This window comes from Microtus oregoni, unplaced genomic scaffold, assembly GCF_018167655.1.
Source record: "Microtus oregoni isolate MIOR12 unplaced genomic scaffold, Mior012 000000F_ref0000247, whole genome shotgun sequence".
NCBI lineage: Eukaryota > Metazoa > Chordata > Mammalia > Rodentia > Cricetidae > Microtus > Microtus oregoni.
This window is the reverse complement of record NW_024543059.1, coordinates 91,049,789-91,072,972: the sequence shown is the minus strand read 5'-3', so window position 1 is coordinate 91,072,972 and position 23,184 is coordinate 91,049,789. Positions and strand designations below refer to the sequence as shown.

General features: G+C 39.0%; 1 protein-coding gene across 6 annotated transcripts in view; it reads right to left on the bottom strand.

Moving 5' to 3' along the window:
• Positions 1 to 23,184, bottom strand: part of Ntng1 (netrin G1) — a 328,021-nt gene that overhangs the window by 69,425 nt on the left and 235,412 nt on the right. For all 6 annotated transcript variants that reach the window (XM_041650992.1, XM_041650998.1, XM_041651009.1 and 3 more), the window contains exons 4-5: positions 17,537 to 17,709; positions 4,806 to 4,832 (exon numbers count right to left, since the gene is read on the bottom strand). In XM_041650992.1, coding sequence (XP_041506926.1) covers positions 4,806 to 4,832; positions 17,537 to 17,709 — 200 coding nt within the window. The remainder of the gene's footprint in view (positions 1 to 4,805; positions 4,833 to 17,536; positions 17,710 to 23,184) is intronic.

Below are 23,184 nucleotides of genomic sequence, written 5' to 3'. Positions count from 1 at the left end.
AATAATTCCATTTTTCTCCAAAATCTGTGGCTCTCTGTACAGAAATGGGTCAATTCAGTAATCAAGGGATTTCTTAACTACATAGAAAGAGTCTTGGCAGGAGTCAATAAATCCAGATTTTTTTCTTTATATAATCTCTTCCACTTCATTTAATGCTATGAAGTCAGATAGGCAGTCCTGCTCATCGTACTTTGGGAATGTTACTTGGCCACTCTGAGCTGACTCAGATTTACCATTTGTAAAACAGAACTCAATAGAAACTTGGGGAACATGTCCCTATAATTCAAATCACATATCTCGCATAACTTTTCCCAGGAGGTAGAATGGTCAGTTTGTTGGCTTCCCATTGGCACTCTAAGAAGACTTGTAATCCAAGAAGTCATTAATTGACACATTCTTAAAGGATTCACAGTAATCTGTTTGAGGGTCCAGTATAGAAAACTTGATGTATCTTCTATCTAGAAAACATCCTATCCTACCAAGACAACTAGCAAAGGTAGAGATTTTAGCTCACACTTAAAAAAGTGGTTGACATTTCAAAATCGACTAGGTAAAGGTCAAAACATAAAAGAGTCAATGGCTCAAGATGGGCAATTGTTGTCAATAAAAATGGGTACCTCTCAAATTCTTCTTCTTGTAACTGGGGGATTCTTATCCTCTCACCGGAATATTTGATTTTTTTTTAGGAATAAAAAGGCAGTCATATCCTAATGTTCATTCAATTTTAGGATAACAACAAAGGTTTCATGAATATGAAATGCTATTTACACAAATATGAAATGGATCTGTGATGAGGAAACTGGGTACATGATAAAACAGTCCCCAAAGGCATTACACCCGAGACCTTAGCTTTCTTTCTAGAACATCAGCAAACAGTTCAAAATTAATGTAGCACACCATGCAATTTGCCATGTTGCTACACTATCCTGATGATTTTTCCCTCATTATATAAAATCTAATTAGTTAAAGGGCAATTCAATGGAACTTTTATTTGGGGGATTTAGAAGTATTAAAACAAAGGGGAAAATCAAACAGACACTGCAGCTCTCTGAATAGAGTGAACATGATTATTAATAACCCTTGGGTGGGTAAATGATTAACCTTGTTATTTTTCCTTCTCGCCATTCAAATTTCTACAACAAATCAGTACTACACAAAAATATTTGGATGCTGTATGGAAAACAGCATTTACAAGGTCTCCAACTGGCATCAAATGTTCTCAAGTATGAAAACATTTCTGGGCTTTCTCAACAGACTGATGGATCCCTGCAGGTAGCATTTCCCTTGTTTAATAGTCCTGCCAATTAAATCAAATTAGAGATGAGTTTTTAACTCTGTGATGAAGGCAATGCTCATTATAAGAGAAAACAGGAGAATGAGATATTTCCCTTAAGTAAATTGTTGTTTCAAATTTAATAAATGGGCCGTGGGGGAGGGAATGTCAAACAGTTCCATCACTGTTAAATGCATTGTACAGACATCACCTCAGCCAAATGAAAGTTATTTAGGGAAAATAATATATAGGGTTGCAGGCCATCTTCATCACTATTTTTCTTTTACGTATTTTTGTTTGTGTTTATTTAAAAATTCCAAGTATTTTTAAAATGAACTTTCTAGATGTCATATTTCGTCCTCTGGAGGATTTACCTTTTTACATTTGACTCATTTATCATCTGTCTTTGTAAGAAATAATAACATCCCCACAAAGCTATTAAACATTAGGACAGTTCTTGTCAGACTAATTATACTCTGTATAATATATCGTTTAACACGATTAGTGTAACTTTTTGTGCTGCTGTACTGAGAATTAGATAATGTATGTTAGAAGATAATGATTAAGTTTTCACAATAAACAAAAAACACCCATACTAAGCCATTTATTAATTTAGATCATCAGCATCAACAAATGTTCATTTGAATAAAATTTTGAATTATGTGCATATGAATAGTTATCATATGAGGTTAAATAGAAACAACGGTCACAAAGCTCAAATGACTACAGATTTATTTTGGGATCCACTAATTGCTGGCAATATCATTAGTAATATTTTTTTAGCCATGGGTCAAACCACATCAAAATGACTGATGTGCTCTTGGGGTGTTTGAGGAACCTATTTCCTAGTAGACAGACAGCAGCAGGTACAAATGTCCTTGATGGGAAATTTGTTTTAAAAATATGTTTAGCAGATGATCAGAAAGGATAGCTACTCTGTCCATGTGTTTGATTCTTCATGTTGATGTTGACAATATGAAATCTATACTGAAGTCTATTAGAGCTAAATCCTCCAGCCGTTGTAAAATACAGCATATGTATGTAAACTTATGGTTATGTACATCAATAGCTCACATCGATAATACACATCATTTATTTTCTACGAAAAATACTTTGATGATCAGAACCTCATGGGTGCTTCATTTGTTACAACGGATCTTCCTAGACAGTGAGTGGGATTTTATACATTGATTGCTTCTTTGGCGTGAAAAGAGAAGCCCTGGAAAAGGCCCAGACTTAGCTAAATATCCAAGCAGCTTCCTCCTCTCTACTATGTACCTTAAAAACATTTGTCCATCCCCTCTGCACCTTCTAGGCCTGGCAATGAATCATCATCATGTGAATTCTCTCCCTGTGGAGAAGAAAGAATCCACCAGTGCACACAGCAAGTACTGTGTAAGGCCACAAAGAAGGAACTCGCTAATGCTATTAAAGACATCTGGAAGATAACATGGTGTTTTATGGTGTTATCATTAATCTCTTTACCTTAAAAGCCAGGCGACAGGCAAGCTAGTCTTGTGTAATACAGGATGATCCCTGAATGCTCTTCCATCTTGCTTTATTAGAAATTAAACAAAACAAAACAACCCACCCATTGTGCTCTAAGATGAATAGCCAGAGGTGTTCGGGCTACAGACTATCATTTGGAGTCATAGGGTTTTTGTCACAGATTATTAGTCGTAAAATTTTCTCAAGTTCCTGATAATAATAAAGATTAGTCCATCTTCCAAAGGAACGGCACAGCATCCTTTCAGGTCACCGCTGATTTCAAAATTTAACTGTGCAAAACAAAACTGGAATTTCCTGATTCCGTGTGTAAAAGGTCAACATCTGCTGATGCTCAAAGATGGGGGATGGGGTGGAGGCGGCCAGATGAGATGTGGAGTGAGCAGGTACGGTCAGAGGTCCATGCAACACACAACTGGCTCTCAGAACGAAAACACATCCCAGCACCAAAGAACTACTTTTCCATTCATCCATTTCTGAGACTCTGGGCACACCAGATCACGAGAGCCCTCCTGATTCCCTCTGCTTTAAAGTTTTACAAGAATAGTTGTCAAGGCCTGAAAGGTGCACTTGGAGCTACATACCTGGGCAAATGCCAAGCCCTACGGCAGGGATATTAGAGCTGAACATCTTCATTGGCAAGGCAGCCCCAAGACCGCTTTTGTAAGATCACAAAGACAGTGCTGCTATTGTAGGTTTGTATCAAAGTGGATGTAAATGCTGCTTCTGATTACAGAGCAACTGATTTTCATGGCATTCAACATGTCTAATGCTTAACAAGTAAGAGCCTGCATCTATTCACAGGTTTAAGTAAACTGGGCTGATTTATCAATTAGAAGAGCTGGCCTTGCATGTATAAGAAGTGGCAAGTTTCTTATCCAAATTGTCAGAGTATTGCTTTTAGGAAAGTGTTGGGTTTGGCCATGCTTCATCTGCTGTTATTTACACTGTAAACATTCTCCTTGGCACAACTCTTAGGACACAAGCCTTTGATGAGTGACCATCATAGGGACCAGTGTTCTTTTCGTTTACAGACCATAGTTGAGGTTTCCTTAGTATTTTATTTCTAAATCGGTGATTCAGCTATGGCTCTAAGGTTTTTACCCTTGGTCATCAAGGGCATGCTGTAAAAAACTGTGAGAAATTATGCTCTGATATGGTATAGTGTACATTCGTAATGAATTCTTCCAGTCTTGGGTGAGGATACACTAATTCAGACAGGAAGAAGAGCTACAACCTGACCCTCTTGTAGAAGCTGGACATGCTCAAAGCAGTGATGTTGGAAAGCGTTGTTCAGAAAGTGGAGGGGAGATTGCTCTTCAATTACTTGGATTTCTACTAAGAGACTTTTTTAGGAAGTTTTGGTCCTATGCTTACATTTTGTACATATATCCCTTTTTTACCAGAGAGAAAACAAAGGGCTCCAGAGTGAACAGACCACTGTAATTCAGAAGAGAGGAGTGGGTGGTGTGCAAACTGATTGTCCTTAATTCCTAGGAATGATTAATGATCATCAACCCACCTCTTTCAGGCCTTCACAAAACCTACATTTTAATGCATTAAGAGATTTCCTCCCTGGCTTCATGGTATTTTCCTTGAATTTCAATGAAATACTTAGGACATTCATGGACACTCATTCTCTTCTCCTCCCAGTTACATTTGAGATTTACACTTGGTCCTATAAAGAGAGTGAATCTGTTGTTGGTCACTAAGTATAATATAGGACTGTATATAAGACGAGGTGTATTTATCTAAGCAATCGCTTCTTCATTCAGGTCTCTGTTCAGGTGGCCTTCATGAAGCCAAAGTCATTAGGAAATAGGCATTGCACATGTACAGAAGAGCTGTGCATGAGCCACTGCTTTGTCTGTGTTCTCCGTGCACCAGTACCTAAAACCAGCAGGAAACTTGAATCCCAATAGATACTGCTCTATTGCATCAGAAATGGACACGAGAAAAGAGCTCTGAGGAGCTGAACAACAAAGCAAAGCTAGCCTTGGTTTGGGTTGGTGATTATTTTACTTACTACCAATACTGGAAATGCTGGGGATGCCTGCAGAGGAAACACAACAGAACAATAAAGAACTGTTAGCTATATGCTATGTGACACCTTTAACTTATTGTAAAAGTCTTAGAAATGTGACACGTGGTGACTCCAATTATTAGAAATCAGTATAAAATTTGTATAAAAACTTTATACAAAATATGCATATATGTATGTATACACACACTGAAATCTTTTGCATTTATTCTTGAACTCCTAAGTTCATCAGAATTGAAGAGTTAATGTCACCCTTCAATCAGTGAAGCAAGGGTACCTAGTGACATCAAACATTTTGTGCTTATTTAAAAGAATATTGGATTAATTCCATATGGCTTCAGACAGTATTCAGTTTTTGATCTGACCACAAAATATACACCTTGGGCATCTGTGCAAATGCATTTGCATATGCAGTAGGTCTCTTTAAATCTGTTACAAGGTACATGAATTTGCTGCTGAAAAATTGACAGTTTATTTGATTCATTTCACATAGTCATCCTTTTTATTCCTCTTTTACTTGTCAGGTATGTGGATTAAACTCTGTAATGAAAACTTAATTGAGCAGAATAATTCAAGAATACATTACATCATTCATATTGATCATGGCCTTCACTGATTATTCAGCTTTTGTTTGATTTACAAGTCATGCTAAGCTGGTGAAACTATGTCAGTGTTTGGCTTGATGTCTTTGAGATGTGGACACACATTTAGTCTGCATTCACATCATGCCTCCTACCAAGCATGTAGTACTTTGACCAAGTGCAGAGTCTTATCAGCCAGACATCTGAATTCAAAGGGTGGCTCTGGCTCCTAAATTCTTACCAACTTGTGATTTTGGGCACGTTCCCTATAATCTCAATGCTCACTTAGTGTCCTATCTCTCTGTTTGTGATGTGATGTTTGTATTCTATAGTCTATAGAATAAAGGGTTATTACAATGTATTTAAAATCCTGGAAAAAGGAAAGGATAGAGTCTTACTTTAAGTTATTAAAAGATCTCTTCATTTTAGATGCTTTAGTTGACTTAACTTTGTTATTGTGATTATTGCATGTGTTTGTACAAGTACATGTGTGTCAGGGAGACACATCAGCCTGCACATGCAGAAGGCAGAGGTCAGTGTTAGGTATCTTCCTCTATTCCTTCCCATGGTATTGTTCGAAGACACGGTTTCTCACTCAGCTTGAATCTTACAGTTTTGGCTGGACAGGCTAACAAGTGGGCCTCTGTGCTAGGTCTGTCTTGCCCTCTCAGGGCTAAGTTTGCAAGCATGTATACTGGGCCAACTTTTATGTGGTTACTGGGGATCCAAACCCAGATTCTCATGCTTGTGCGGCAAGGACTTTACCTGCTGAGCCATATCCTCAGCCCCTAAGTCCTTGGAGTTCATAATACTTCAGCTTAATTACTTATCTCCGTTCAATCAAAAACTGGAAAACTGAATGTCCATATTTTAACTCTCTTATGAACTGAATTTTAAGCTGATTATGATTTCTGCAAAGGACAGCTAGACTCCAAGGCCAAGACTTTAGTCAACTCTCTTTTCCGCAATGTGACACTGACTTGGTACTGAACTTTTTTTTTTCTTCCATTTTTGCAAATTCCCCACCGAGTGAGGTGTGATGGCAGCATCATAATTTTAGTATCAATTGCAGAAGCTCAGAATCTCCTTATGATTGAAAACTCTTCTCTCATGCAAGGCACTGCTTGCCTGTTTGCAATCCATCAAAGCAAATGGAAGTTGAGCTAGCAGAGAGAGACTCTTCATGTGTTTTCAAACTTCCACATAGGCAGAGGGCCCTGCATAAATGCAAGGTGAACTGCTCAGGGAGTTCTACCAGGCCCAGGAATGAACACGCTTGCAAGGCAGCTTACTGCAGTGCTTGCTTCTGTAGGATGCTTCAGAGAGATGCAGAAGTGTGTTTGTTCCTCTGGGGCCACAAGCGTAGGAGACCCTTGCTCATCCCAAATGTCCACGCAGTGCCAACCGTGACCATTGTGAGATTCTAGTTTCCTCGGGAAGATGCTATTACCTAATACCGGATGCTTAGAATTCAACCTCTTCTTCATTCTGGGAGTTGTTGCTTTTTGAGGTATTGCCAGATGAGTCATTTTTTATGCCATGTCTGTAAAAATGGTAATTGCTCAGAAAAGATTTTTAAACTGCTCATTTGAATAAAGAGTTTTGAAATTGAATATATCTGAACACCAAGGTATTCTCATTAATCTATTGCCTAGTGATATTTTCTCCTAATTGTTCCTATTTTAATGTCAAAGCTCCCTTTTTTGGTTGTCTGTGGACAGTTGAAGAACTTGGTAAACCCAGTGCATCCAGGGATTTGACCACATCTTACAATGGTCACTGCAATCATATGTGATAGTATGCCTCAGATTGTGCTCAGAGAAATTGCCGAGGCACATGCTGGCATCTTTCATTTTCCTTATCATGCTCCCCTTAATTGTGTGAAGACACCAGTAAATCTAGTGGCCCTACAACAGCAAGACGTGAACAACCAAATATAGATGAAGCAGAGGAAAATTACCTAAAAAATAACTTCAGGAGAATGTTTGAGACTCTTAAAGAGGAAATGAGACATTCCCTCAAAGAAATGGAGGTTTGAAGACATCAACAAATCCCTTAAAGAAAACCAAGAAAAAGCAATCAAACATACAAGAGAAACTATTCAAAACTTGAAAACTGAAATTGAGACAATAAAGAAAACACAAGCCAAGCCAAGGGAATTATAGAAACAGAAATTATGAGCAAACAATCAGGAACCAAAAACATAAGCATAAACTGGAGAATACAGGAGACAGAAGAGAGAATCTCAAGTGCTGAAGCTATAATAGAGGAAATAGATTCATCAGTCAAAGAAAACATTAAATCTAACAAAAGCTTAACCCAAAATATATAGGAAATATGGGAGATAACGAAAAGGCCAAACCTAAGAATTATAGGAATAGAGGAAGGAGAAGAAGTCCAACTCAAAAGCACAGAAAATATATTTAACAAACTCATAGAAGAAAACTTATCCAACCTAAAGAAAGATATCTCTATAAAGATACAAGAAGTGTACAGAACACTAAATAGAGTGCATAAAAAAGTCCCCTCATCACACATAATAATCAAAACATTAACATACCAGAATTACACCTGACTTCTCAATGGAGAAAATGAAAGCCAGAAGGTCCTGGTCAAGTGTTATGCAGTCATTTAGAGACCATGGATGCCAGCCCAGACTCCTATACCAAGCAAAACTTTCAATCACCATAGAAGGACAAAACAAGATATTCCATGACAAAATCATGTTTAACCAATACCTAGCCACAAATCCAGCCCTACACAAAGTACTAAAAGGAAAACTCTAACCCAAGGAAGTTGGCTACATCAACAAAAACACAGACAATTGATGATCTCACAGCAGCAAATCCCAAAGAAGAAAAAATATGCACAAAATAACACCACCAAAAACAAAAATTAAATTAACAGGAGATAGCAATCACTGTTCACTAATATCCCTTAATATAAATAGACTTAACTCACCCATAAAAAGTCACAGGCTAACAGATTGGGTATGAAAACAGAATCCATTCTGCTGCTGCATACAAGAAACACACCTCAACATAAAGACAGACATTGGCTCAGAGTAAAGGGTTGAAAAAAATTTTCTAATCAAATGGACCTAAGAAACAAGTGGCTGTAGCTATTCTAATTACTAACAAAATAGAATTCAAACTAAAGTCAATCAAAAGAGACAAAAAAGAGCATTTCATATTAGTCACAGGAAAAATCCATCAAGAGGAAATCTCAATACTGAACATTTATGCCCCAAATACAAGGGCATTCTCATATGTAAAAGAAACACTTCTAAAGTTTAAATCAAACATTAAACCCTACATACTAATAGTGGGAGACTTCAACACTCCACTCTCACCGCTGGACAGGTCAGTCAGACAAAAAATTAACAGAGAAATAAGGGAACTAACAGATGTTATGACTCAAATGGACTTAACAGACATTTATAGAATATTCCAGCCAAACATAAAAGAATATACCTTCTTCTAAGCAGCACATGGAACCTTCTTAAAAACCGACCACATACTCGGTAACAAAGGAAACCTTAACAGATACAAAAAAGTTGGAATAACCCCATGTATCTTATTGGATCACCATGGCTTAAAATTAGAATTTAACGGCAACACTATTCTAGAAAGCCCACAAACACATGGAAATGAAACAATGCTTACCTGAATCATCAATGGGTCAAGGAAGAAAAAAAAATAAAAATAAATAAATAAAAAATAATAAGCATATAACCTTAATGTTTAAAGTTAGATTTGAAATTGAACTTCTTTATTTAAAGAACTAGAAATTTAGATTCCATTGGCTTAAATCATTCTCTGAACAATCTTGATGAAGCTCTGGAAAAAAAATAGATGTAGTACAAAATGAAAGTACACTAATAAAAAAAGGGAGTGGGAAAACCAACACAACCTAAACCTCAAAGGTGGGTAAAGGTTTGAGATCTTAAAGGGATTCAAGAAATCATCGTATTCAGCCTTTTATTTCACAAAAGTGGCATAAGGAGCTTCAGGAACCCAAGCTGAACCCTTTACACGAAGCACTAGAGCATGCGACTCCCCGTACCTGTCTGAGCATTGTAAACACATCCTGGGAAAAAATATCGACACCCACACAGAGTGGGTGACCTCTATTGAGAGGCTCTGCAGTGCACAGAGTATGATTTTAGCACTAATGTGCCTAGAATTAAAATGTCACTAGGTTATAGAAATACGTACAAGTAAACCAAAGGGGCATTAGATCACCATTTCCTACAAGAGAAAGAAGGCAGGAAGAGGCTGGCTATCATTCATCCCTTCCTATTCCATATATGCCAATGTTTTTATAATGGAATACTGCTGAAAACAGAGACAAGAATGTAATAGAATCATATAATGTTATAAGGTGATATTTTTAATTTCTTCATTTTCAAAGTTCTTTTTTGGCTAGCTCTTTCTCCATCAGGCAAATAGCTAAAGGGTATGTAACTAAGCTTAAAGAAGTCAACATGGTGAAGATCTCAAAAAAAATAAAACAACAACAAAAAAAAAACCCCACTCTGCAGAAGCAGATTAAGGCATTGCTAAAGCTATAACTCCAGAGAACCAGTGGCAGGGTTGCAGCTTTCTATCATGAGGGAAGCAACACGTTAGGACTTGATGTACATCAGAATGTAAGGAAAAATGACCAGTATTGTGATAGATGGTTTGAAAAACCCACCAAGTAGGTAAGTAGATCATCCCCCAGTCAGACTGCAGCCACTGGGAACACTTAGTCCTAAAATGCCATAAAGAAGAGGTCAGGAATGGTATGAAAGTATTCTGCAGACTCATTCATAAGGTTGCTAGGAAGTATGGTGTGTTGTCTCTTAGAAACTTGAAAATGAGGGAAATAAGGTTGCCTTCATAAAACGACACTGTAGAATTCTTGTGTAAATTATCCAAATTGAGAGGATCAAGGTGAGCGTCAATGTCACCTTCCTGTCATAGGAGGGCTCTGGGAATGAAGTATACATGGCATGGCAGAAGTGATATTAACCTGACTTTCTGTATTAATGTATCTGACAAATGGGAGAATAAACTCATCAAAGGTGGGAAGCCTAAGGAAAAGGATCATCTGTAAAGCAGAGTGGCATTACAATGTCATTGCTGCCTTAGGAAGAGGGCTGGCAACCTGGATACCCTCAGGATCTCCCTTCCCCTTTGAAGGTGGGATGTGGATGACAGGATGTTTTAGTCTGATGTTATTAGCATGAAAGCAGTCTAACTTTCCTGCTCCCAACCTTATGAAGCAGACTTTGGAATATTATCTGACGCCACATGCGGCCTTAATTGCAGGAAAGAAAACACACGGGTCATAGGGCTTTGAGTATGTCTGATGTCATAGCAGTTATTTTGCAGTAGGAAAAACAGCAGGGTATTAGCCCACAGTGTCCAATATGTCTTTCCATATACCTATCTCCAAGGGGAGACTTTGCTGATTCTGTGCTAGCTCCCAGTGTGAATATAATAATCATAACAACTAAATTCACTGTGGTATGTGCACAGCACTCTCTTACCTGTGTTAATTAATTTAATTTTTATGTCCACTCTGTAAATAGCCAAGCTAATTTTACAGATGGGGAAAATGTAAATAGAAGAGGCTGTGTCACTTGCCCAAGATCAACCTGGTTAATTGAGAAGAAAACTGAATTTTGAACTCAGAACTGACTTCGTAATCCTAGGTCATACCCATTACTTTACACAGTCATTCTATTTACTACAGACTGCAATCTCTTCTCTATCATTCTCAAATTTAAACAGAAAATGTGAGAATGGAAACCTTTTCCCGACATACTCCTAGGGCACAATATAATGTGATATAAAGTAATTTGGAGAGAAAGTCAGTAACTTTATGTGTTGTCTCCTCTTATTCCCTTGGTGAGAATAATCATATAAAATGCTTGATTGAGTAAGGCTGTTGATATTCTTCCTTGAGTACAATAACCACATAAAATATGTGTACTGTCATGCCATTCAAAATTCCTGAAAGTGTTGCATTCAGAACCATAGCTGATGCCATGAGCTTCAGATAAGGGCATCCAGGCTGGGGCTTGTGAACAGCATGGAATTCTGCTTGTGCATTTGGGTTTAGAAGCTTGTTGAATGCATAGTCAGCCAGTCACATTTGCTACCCTAGTGATTAAATGGGAGTTCTCAGCTTCAAGGACTGGAGGTCAGAGGCTGGAAGTGGTCCAGGAACCCAGACATGGAATTCTGCTCAGGGAGGCCTGTGAAAATCAGCCTGCCAGGATACCGTTTCTAGATGGCTGCATGGCTAGTGAGAACCAAAGAGCCTGTTTTATTCTTGGACTCCCTCCAGGATCTCAGATGGTCTCTCCCTGTTGGAGACTGAAGACTCTAGTGTTAGACCTGATGGACTGTGAAGGCCACATATTCCAGAAGACAGAAGAAGACGGATGCAAAGCCAATCTAGCCAAGCATACATTATAGGATTATTTAGGATTACTCAATCACTTACCAAAATAACTGTTCCATAAACACTTAAAAGAACCAAGAATAAAGCATAGCCATGCTCTTAAATGGCTGATGTTCAGTTCCTATATCTAGACAGAGCTGAGTTTAAATCTGGCCTTTACAGACATTAGCTGTGCTAGCCTAGGAAATCTTACTCATTTTCTATGCCTGTTTTCCTATATTTCAAATAAGATAATAGTAGTTCAGACTAAATGAAGATAGTGTGGGGTTTAAGTCTGTAATGTAGATAAAGTTTTTAATGAAGTACAAAAGCTTAAGCACACAACAATAGCTCTTTTTTTTAAATAGTTTTTGTTAGAGATAGTCAGGAAGTTCCATTAAGTCTAGACACACTATCAAAAGTTAGAGTGAGAAAGAAAGACCAGAATATCTTTGTATAGGCAAGTTTAGGTAGGCTTCATTGATGAGTTAGCACTGAGTCTTGATGGAATAAACAGAATTTCAATAAAGAGAAAAAAAGGGTGCTCTTGGAGAAAGAGATGAATTTTCTATGGTGTTGTGATCTGTAGACACTACTGGTAAAGTTGCTCTGTTCTCACCAAAAAGACTGGAGCTAGAACTGGCTGATGACTACTAAAGCATGAACTAAAACAAAAGAATGGACTGGGATGCTTGAGGAGGTGGCTGCAGAGTGACAAGAGTCAGGGCTGGGAAATAAGCAGGGGCAGGCGGGATGGTTTCAAGAGCAGGAAGTAACAATTAGAGTTTAGAGAAGTCATGGGACTTAGAGAAGACTCTCTTATTTGAATGGATGTCAAAGTGGAGCTCAAGTCCCTGTGGAGACAGAGATGGTCATTTCAAATAACCCGCAATGTGTAGTGGGAAATGTGTAGAGGAAAGATAAACCTTGGCTTAAGTTTTCACCCCACCCCTGCTCCCTGTGCAAACTTGAATCCCAAGAATCATAGTCATATGTTTTCCATACGTGAAAATTAAAAACCATAGCATCAACCTTAAAAGATTGGGTGTGAGTCTAGAAGGGACTAATGCATCTAAAGTGCTCAGGAAACTGACTGGATCATGATGCATCCATGTGTACATCTGGGACTATAGAAACTGGTCAATGCAAATTTAATATCAGGGAAAATAATAGAATAGTCATCAAATTACTTCCCATTACTCAGAGGAGTGGGAGACTTTGTACAACAATTCAAGTTGGATAGCCAAACAGACAAATAAGGCCCAAGTCAGATCAATTTAATTTTCCTTCCTTGAAGAATATTAGACTAGGTCTTTTAGAGAAAGGTAAAAATAAGAATACAGAGGAACTGACTGTGCTTTTGTCTGTTTCCATGCTGTTCTTAAGGTCACACTGCAAGAAATTGTTTAGATCAGCATGCCCCACAAGAGTGTTTCGTAGAAAGCTACTGGGTGTTCAAGGAAATAAAAAGAAGTTTGGGAAATACTGAGTCAAACAGGTTAATTTAAGCCAGAACTTCTTAGATATTTCTAATAATGTGATTGTGAGTATGTAAAACTTAGTATAATAGAATTTTCTAATTCTTTTGCCATAGCATGAAAGAAGACTGTTTTCTGTGTATGGTGTGTGTAGGCAGGTGTTTACACGTATAAATCAGGTATGTACTTGCCATGTTGCATGTATAGAGGTCAGAAGATAGCCTTCTGTGTCAGTGGCTGCCTCCCACCCTCTTGACTGGCTGGCTCATGACCTTCTACAGCAGTGTTTCTCAACCTTCCTAGTACTGTGACACTTTAATTCCTAATGTTGCAATGACCCCAACCATAAAATTATTTTTATTGCTACTTTGTAACAGTAATTGTGCTAATGTTATGAATAGCAATATGTTTTCTGATGGTCTTAGGTGACCCCTGGAAAAGGGCCCTTCGCATCTAAAGGGGTAGTGACCCATATGCTGAGAACCACCATTCTACAGTCTTCTGTCTCCACCTCCCATCTCCAGGTAGGAGTGCTGGGATTACAGATGTTCACTACAATATCTGGCTTTAAGTGGGCTCTGTGTATCATAACTCAGATCCTTATACTTGCATATAAATTGTGTTACCCATAGAGTCATTTCCTCGGCCTGTTAGAGTTTTTCTATAGGTAAAAGAGCACAGTTTGAGAAACAGATGTTGAGACGTTACATTTTGATGTAAATATGGCTTTTACAAGGATATTATTAAGTTGCATGTAAAAAAATCATGCTTATATTGCATATACCACAGGGGTAAGAGTTTGGAGATTGCTACTGAATGCCTTATGCATGATTTGAACAATAGAAATCAAGAGAATCATGGTTAGGCACTATGTTGGACAGAGCTTCTTTTTATTTGGAAAATAAAAATGAAATTCAAAGGACATTTAAAAATGCATTCTATTAAAAGTAGAATAGAGATCATTAAGGAGACAAAAAGATGCCATTCCTATAAAATAAGCTTTTTAGGAGAAAAGACAAAGATCTTTATGAACGTGCATATGTCTTTAAAGACACTGGGTCTTGAATACTAGCACAATGAAAAAATATCATCGGAGAAGTTCTTACTTAACATTGTTCAAGTTTATTATAGTAAAAATGCAGAGAATAGTACTATATATCCAGCAGGCTATGGTGATTTTATTTTTGAGTATTAGTATTCTACACTCTTCTTCCTTGGGGCTATACGTGTCATGAGAAAGAGGCTCAGAGTTGCTCTAAAATACAATAACTTTACAGCTCAGAAACTCGAAGCAAGGTTCCAGTTAGAGTTGTTCCTAAATGGTAGTCTAGGTATCCTTGAAGTGCAACTCATGATGAAACTCTCCTGCCTTTCTAGCGCAAACCTGTACAAGAACACAGAATCTGATGTTCTCCTACCTACTTGTGATTCTAAGGGTAGAGATTACTTCTGAATGGTGGCATCTCCAGGTCACTGAGGTGGATGCTGAAGGTTTCAATCTCTTCTTTTCTTTTTATGTCAATGACTTTGTTTGTTATGGAGGTGTGACCTTCTAAGAGTCTCTGAGAGAGGTAGTTGACTCATAATGCACGGAATAAAGTCATGTAATGGTGTACATGCATGTGCTAACACACGCATGCATGTGAGAACAGACAATATGGAAGGAGATCCATGAAAGTGAAGGAGGTTCTGGAAAACAAAGTGAAATTCAAAGTACCTTTATTTAAAAAATATAGAATAGAGATAATTAGAGAGACAAGAAAGATGCCTTTTCCATAAGCCTTATAGAAGAGAAGAGCTTGGTACTTGGGTTTAAGAACCATAGTAATGAACTAGAGGGCTTCTCTGACTAAGTGACATGGAAGCATTTTCACATGAAGATGGGATATGGGTTGGAAGATTGTTAACCTGGAATAAATAAAACTAGGATGAATAGAGTTCTAATACTACTTTGAAAGATAGAAAGGGTCAAGGTTAGGAGCTATGCAACACTGAAGTTACAAAATCAATTACATTAGCAAAGCTATCCAGCAGTGGGTAAGACCGTCATATGAAAGAATCTTGAACTGATTTTGTACACTTTGTGAAGGTATTATGCAAAACATATTTTGTGAGTTGGCATCTTAATCTTAAAATGCTATGAAGGAAGAACGATTATCCAAGAGTGGGAAACAGGATGTTGGAGAGGACAGGTCATTAGCAAATAGAGGACTGTGGATTTGATCTTGTAACACACTGCCAACTTGTGGAAGTGTTTATTGTCGTTAATGGGTGTTTAAATTAAAGCCTGAAATGCTAGAAAGTATGTCAGTTTCAAGCATATTCTATATAATATCTAAAGTCTTTTACCAAGATTTTGCCCTATTGATGACTGGAAGTTTGAATTGATCCCTTAGCCACTATTAACCGTTGGGTCCATATGTCACTATGTTGCACGAACACAGATGTGAAAGAATTCTGTTAGTTCATAGAAGGTCAGTCAAAAACAGGAAAGTGGATAGTTGAACCATCAGGGCTATAGGGAAAAATCAAAGGAGGATATGATCTCTTGGCCAGGACTAACTTGGTGGTATTTAATATGCAAACGGCTAAGGGAGTAAAACCACCCTCTGGAGAATATCGCAAGAAACTCATTTCAGGAAGGGAGCTACTCAGCATCAAGGTCTTCCTAGAGGAAATCTTACAAAAAACCAATTATTTGAGGCAGAGTGAACAGGTAGAATGGGGTGGTGTTAGGGTGAAGCCAATAGTAACTACCCACTGCCCTTCCAGTGACCTTGGCAAGGTCTGACTCTGAGCCTGGAGCAGAATGCTAGAAAGTTGGGTGAACTTGGCCCTTTTCCTACTCTCCTAGTAACCATCAGGACATGAAGCTGAACTCTGAACCGTTTTCACTTAGAGGAAGCCTTAAACTAAGCTTGACAGCTGTGCCGATGGGAGATCTCAGGTAGTCAGACATACAAGAGAGCAACAGACAACCTCAGGAGATCATTTCCAAAGTCTCGAGTCCATGGCTTTCAATGACCACAGAAAGCTTCAAGTCCCCTAGAAATCACCTAGAAAAAAAAAAACAACGTTTCTGCTTAACAGAGCTTTAATATATTAATTCTAGTAGCAAGAAGTCAGTTTTTTAACACAGAGATAAACTGAACATTCTTACAAAGGGATTCTTTTTTCACTTCTGGGAAGATTTTTTTCTGCTTCATAAAAATGTATCTTAATTTCCTGTCCCCACACTTCATAACTTGTTACCTGGTCCATTACTGCGACATGTAACTTGATAAAGTTCGGCTTCTTGTGATACCGGTTGTCAGCGCTGACTTCTCCCAGCTGTTGCTCTGAAGTGCCAGATAAAATTGTTTGCCTCGCATGGAGCCTGTGGCTTGCTCTTCAGCTTCTCACTGTCCTGTGGCTCTTCAGACGTCTTGCTGTGCAGTTCTGTGCTTATCTTGCTGTTCCTCTGCTTTTTAAAGAGGGCAAACTTTAGACTTTTCCAGGGGGCTAATCTTTCTGTCCTCAGAACTGTGCTGATTAGTCGGGAAATCATCCTCTTTTTCCTCCAGCATGTCAAGCTCGGTCTTTACATATGTAGGGATGACATGAGTCTTCATGGGCATTGCATGTGGTCCCTGAGAACACAGATGCTGCCTATGCCTCTTTTCTTTATGTGGCACCCTGAGGCCTGCAGTCATGCTTTTTATCCAAAGGCATCCCTCGCTGAAAGAATCCAAAGCGGTCATGGCTTGGTGTCTGGCATTTGCAAAAAGCTGCCTCTCTCCCTAGGCAACATTGCGTGCTACCTAGAATTGGAGGGGCTAACCTTCACTGGACAAAGCAATTTTTGGCTTACTCCCTGTGAGAAATAGAAACGGAAGTGTCAATACCCAAAGGTTTCTGGAACTTGTTTACGGCTAGTCGGTATTGAGAATTTTCCTGGCCTGTGCTATTAATTTGGGGGGGTGGGGATTACCTCCTGTTTCATCTACTTAGAACAAAATTACCTCTGCAATTTTTATGAACTATTTTGCACTACAGTGGGAAGGTTAGAGGACTGACTCTAACAGGTGATTACAATGCTAACACACACTTGCAAATGGCAAGATCTGGAATAAATCTTCGGCTGCATTTTGAAGAGGAAAGAAGCAAAGTCACAATTGCAAGAGGAACGAAGGAAGAAACCATTCGTCATGCACAGGACATGGAATGGAGCCCAGCTACTCACAGGTGTTTGCGGTGCCTTTGGGGATAGGGAGGTATGAGCCTGGACTCCATGGTCGGCCCTGATAATTCTTCTTGCATTTCCCGCAGTCTGGACCTGTTGTGTTGTGCTCACATTCACACGTCAGTTTGCTGTTGTCATAGACACACACAGTGGCGTGCAGGTTGCACTTGCACCTAGGCAGAGGAGAGACAAAGAGTTCTCTGTCAGTCAAGTCGGCCTTAGCAACCTAGCTACTAGGGGTCATGTGTAGCTCTCAAACCATGCAGCACTTTTATCCTCTCCCGAAATGAGTGGAGACCTGCAGGCTTACCCCTAAGGATCTCTTCAACGAAGGCCTTTGGAGAAGGGGTTGTTGAGATGTAGTCAGTCCCCTTCGCACCACAACCCCAGCAAGACTGATACGAGTCTATTCTATCCGGGCCTGAAGCTGTCTTTGGACAGCTGTGCCCCTCAAGATTTTCTTCCAAAGCCATCCAAAATATTATCTCCAGGGGATGGCTCATCTGTGATATCAATAGTGTGACAATGTTACCAGTTTCTCTGGGTTTAAAGAGAGATGCTAACTTTTTCATGTCACTATGACAATCCCCATTCTTTGAAAAATCATGCCACCATTGAAACAATTCGCTACTCAGTCTTTTTCTAATGACTCAGCAGCTTATGATCAGACTTTCTCACGCTGGAGCTAAACAATCACAGGAACTTTTGCTTCAAGTCCTCCCCCTGACCCTAGGGGAGGAGAGGCAGCAAACTTTATACATTCTCAACATATGGCAATCACAAGCTCCCCCAGAAACTGGCCAACTGACTCTAGCAAGAGGTACTTAGGATCCTAGGAAACATAAAACAAACAGACAAACATGTTCATATGTGACAGCGATTCGTCATCACTGCGACATCAGAGCTGTGACATGTGAGGGGCAATTATGGAACACGTGATTTCCCTGACCCATTCCGAGACTGAAAGCCCTTGACTGAGACTGTAGAGACTAACTTGCTATTTGCCAAGGCAGCGGGTAATAAAGTGTCTCATGTCCTTTTCAGGCCATATCCTCTGGAAAGGTAAAGCCTACGTTGACAGAATGACCGTGAATAGGAATGCGCCCACGCAGAGGAGAATGACCACGAATAGAGATACATGCCCACACAGAGAGGCCCAGGGATAAAATACCAACATACGTCAGACTCAGAAGCTGAAATGTCACCTGTGTGTAGGTGTGCTAAAATGAGAATCTTCTGTGAGCTAGGTAAGAATAACTGAACCCGTTTCATAAAGACAAATACTGCTGTGCTCTGTGTATTTTCTTTGGAGGAAGATGTCATAAACTGGGAAAAAAATAACAGAACATTTTTTAATAGGTGGTAAAGGAAACTGTTTAACTATTGCTATTTCTACAACATCTGTATGGCAATGGCTATTCTCTTTTGATGCAGACGGGCTCATAATTATTATAAGGAAGAAAATGGATGGGCATGACTGTGACCTTGGCTTTCTCTTAAGAAGGTGTAAGTCCTGAAGCAATGATCATGCAGTCAAAAACCTTGGGGAAGACCAGGCCTCGGCTTCCTGACGGCTTTCCTACAATGAGTAATACTTCTAGCTACACTTCTCCCCCTGTGTACCTATTATTCATGATAAGATAGAATGGTAGTATTAAAATAATAGAAATCAAAATTAAATATATAAATAGCACCTTTAGAGATGCACGTTTTCAGCATCTGCAGAAATGGAAGGGGGAAAGTAATTCATTTAAACAGATAGTGTTTAATTGTGAACGAGGCTCTAGAGCGACCTCTGATATAAAGGCAGCTCTGTGTGCTAGGGCTAGTGTACTTTATTAAAAGATCTTCGTTCCTGACATTAGCACCTTTATTTATGGATGTGTTTATACATATGGAGGATGTTTGAAGCCCAAGTGAGAGCAGCGCCAGCTCCTACTGATTTAACATCCTATCTGGTGTTAAAATTTCAAATGAGGAAATGAACAAGGTGACCCCCAAAGAATATGCTTGCTTTGTGTTTGACGTCTGAGAATGCAAACACTCAATGTGAGCTGGATTATATATCTTGCAACTTTCAATATGTGTATACACATAGCTCTTCTTTGAGGTCCAGGCCATTTCCATTCTAAAGATAGCATATTAGCTGAGAGAGATATTCTTTGAATAACAAAAGAAGGTAAAAGGAGAATAGATGGATTGCTGTTACTAGTTTTTCTTAGATTTCTGGCAGTGAAAAATTCATTCTCTCTCACCCATCTAAAAGTTTGTTATGGAGGGTTCAACTCAGTACATAATCCTTAACCAAAACTCATATACATCTCTAGTATTAGTTTTCTGATTAATTTGGTTTCTTTCATGTGTTGGTTTGGTAATTATTATTTAAGGATTTTGTATTTTTGAAAAATTACTAGCTGAATATATATAAGATCCTTTTTATCTTTTGGAAGAAGTAGTGTCCACCTTGTACCTGGCCTTCTCCAGCTACTTCCTTGTCTTAGTTATGAATTTCTTTTGCTGTGATAAAACACCATGACCGAAAACAACCTGGGAAGAAAGGGCTTCTTCCATTTTGTAGCTTATAGTCCATTATCCAGGGAACTCAAGTCAGGAACCTAAGCAGGGAAGAAACCTGGATGTGAAAAGTGAAGCAGAAGCTATGGAAAATCTCTGCTCACTGGTTTTGCTCCTCCTAACTTGTTTGCATTTTTATACACTCCAGAGCTGCCTGCTCAGACGGGGCACCACCGACAGAGAGCTAGGTCCTCCCACACCAATCAGGACTCAAGAAAAATGCCATGTAGACTTGCCTACAAGCCAATTTCATGGGGGCACTTTCTCAACTGGGATTCCCTCTTTCCAGATAATTCTAGCTTGTGTTGAGTTCACAAAAACAAAACAAAACAAAACAAAACAAAACAAAACACCTAACCAGGACACTACTTCACTCTTTTTTCACAGGTTCACTTGTGTCTTTATTGACTCACTCCTTCCAAGGGAGCTAGCTTCTCTTATTAGAATCATCCACGTCTTCTTTACTGAGAATCCAATGGCTATTCTTGCTTGCCTTGACTTCTTCAGATGTGTTAACTGAGAACCACCTGTTTCACCTGCTAGCTGTGCTTGCTGGATGCCTAAGCTCATTTTTAGGACATTATTTGTTTTGTACAGGCCATTCTTTTGTGTTCTAACTTAACATTTCCGCCTTGGACACTCTTGTCTAAATTTTTACTTCATTTTCTCCTGTGATCTCTAATTTTTTTTTTGAGTTGTAGATTTTTTTGTTTGTTTGTTTTTCGAGACAGAGTTTCTCTGTAGCTTTGGAGCCTGCCCTGTAATTAGCTCTAATAGACCAGGCTGGCCTCAAACTCACAATGATCTGCCTGCCTCTGCCTCCTGAGTGCTGGGATTAAAGGTGTGCACCACCACCACCTGGCAAGTTGTAGATTTTATTATGACCAATTTACATTATTGCCCTCATCAACCCTCAAATATAAAAATTACTTTGAAAATAAGAAAGTTGAGATGGAGGAAGGACAGAAATGAGAGCAAGGAAAGAGATATCTTGATTAAGGGAGCCTTTATAGGGTTAGCAGAAACCTGGCTCTATGGAAATTCCCAGGAAACCACAAAGATGACCCCAACTAAGACCCTAAGCAATAGAGGAGAGGGGGCCTGATCTTGACTTGCCCTGTAGTCAAACTGATGAATATCTTGGATATCACCATAGAACCTTCATCCAGCAACTGATGGAAACAGGGGCAGAGATCCACAGTGTAGTGCTGGACTGAGCTCCCAAAGTTCAGCTGAAGAGTGGGAGGAATGAGAATATGAGCAAAGAGGGCAGGGTTCACCCACTGAAACAGCCTACCTGAGCTAATGGGAGCTCACCAACTTCAGCTGGACTGGGAAGGAACAAGCATAGGACCAAACTAGTCCCTCTGAATGTGGTTGACAGTTGCATGGCTGGGGCAGACTGAGGGGCCACTGGCAGTGGCACCAGGATTTATCTCTACTGCATGTACTGACTTTTCGGGAACCTGTTATCTTTGGATGGATACCTTGCTCAGCCTAAATATAATAGGGAGGGCCTTGGACCTTTCCCAAAGCAATGTGCCTTACCACCTCTGAGGTTTGGATGGGGGTGGGATGGGAGGTTATGTGGAGGGAATGGGAGGAAAGGAGGAAGTGGAAACTTGGATTAATCTGTATAATGAAAAAAGATACTTTATTTTATTTTTTAAAAATTAAATATAAAAATAAATTAAAAAGTAAAAATATAGTTATGTTCAAATAAAAAAGAAAAAGAAAATTAAAAAAGTATTTCAGGAGACTCAGATTCCTTAAGTCCTTGGGGGGGGGTGTCAATAGAAACCCTTGCTCCTATCATCAACAGAAAAGAATATGTGACGAATGTGTTGAGAAGCCCTCCATCTGTATCCTCATCCCGGTCTCTCCTTCTGGCCTCAGACATATTTATCAAAATGCCTTCATAATATAAGTTTGAAAGTTTCAAAACCAAACTTTTGGTCCTTCCTACCCTGCTCACACCCCTTTATGAGTTTTTTTTCCCCCTCAGGAAGTCTTATCTTGGTCAACTGGACCTCCTTCATTTCAGCTAACTATAGTAGCATTTCAATTGTATTTTAATAAATAAAGCCTGCCTAAAGATCTGAGAGTAAAACAGCCCCACTGGTCAGCCTTACAGACCAGGTAATGGTAATACACACCTTTAATATCAGTATCCACAATGACATATACCTTTAACTCCAATAGCCACACTAGTTGCCAAAGAAACTGGGTGGTACACGCCTTTAATCCCAGAACTAGAGAAGATTCTAAGAAGGGATGAAACAACTCTCAGGCTCAGTCTCATTCTTAGATTCCTGGAGGCAGGATCGCCATTTTGGACTGAAGCCAAGGTAAGAGTCAGTAGTTGGCTGTTTTGCTTTTCGGATCTTCAGGTTGGACCTTGATTTCACTCTCTGAGTTTTAATAATCGTGCTTCAGTTAACCAAGAATAGTTCCTCCTTATCACTTTTATACTCCACCTAACTGTTCATCACTCCTTATACCACCAAGTACTCAGATTTATGCTCCTTCAGTATTCTCCATTGACAGTTTTAGCAGAGATTATGTCCTTGGTAATGACTGTCACTGTATGTGACTTAGACATTTCCAAAAACTTCTAAACAGAAGTGAATGCTGCAGTTACATATCTCTCTGCCCAACCCCAATACTAAGCTTCAATCAGTATCTTAATCAAATATTTTTGGATTATTCCTGGCTTAGAACTTTTGCAAGACTTTTTTATTATTATCAGAATAGAGTCTAAGCTCTATGGTGTATGCCTTCAAATCTCTCTGCAATTTACCTCTTTTCTCTTTTCCAGCTTCATTCTTATGACTCCAAACTCCATTCTTGGTTTTTTGGGGTTTTTTTTTTTTGAACTTATGTTCAGGTACTCTTACAAGTTATTTTTCTCCAACATTTTATTCTCCATCCCGTATCTCTTTCCTATAGATAATCCTTCCCTTTAGATGTGAACTTCGAAAGCCCAGTGCCTGGTTCTTGGCTGATATTCAAATAGCATTTGTCAACCAACTGACTAAATGGCTTTTCCACCCTGCTGATCTTCTGTGCATCTT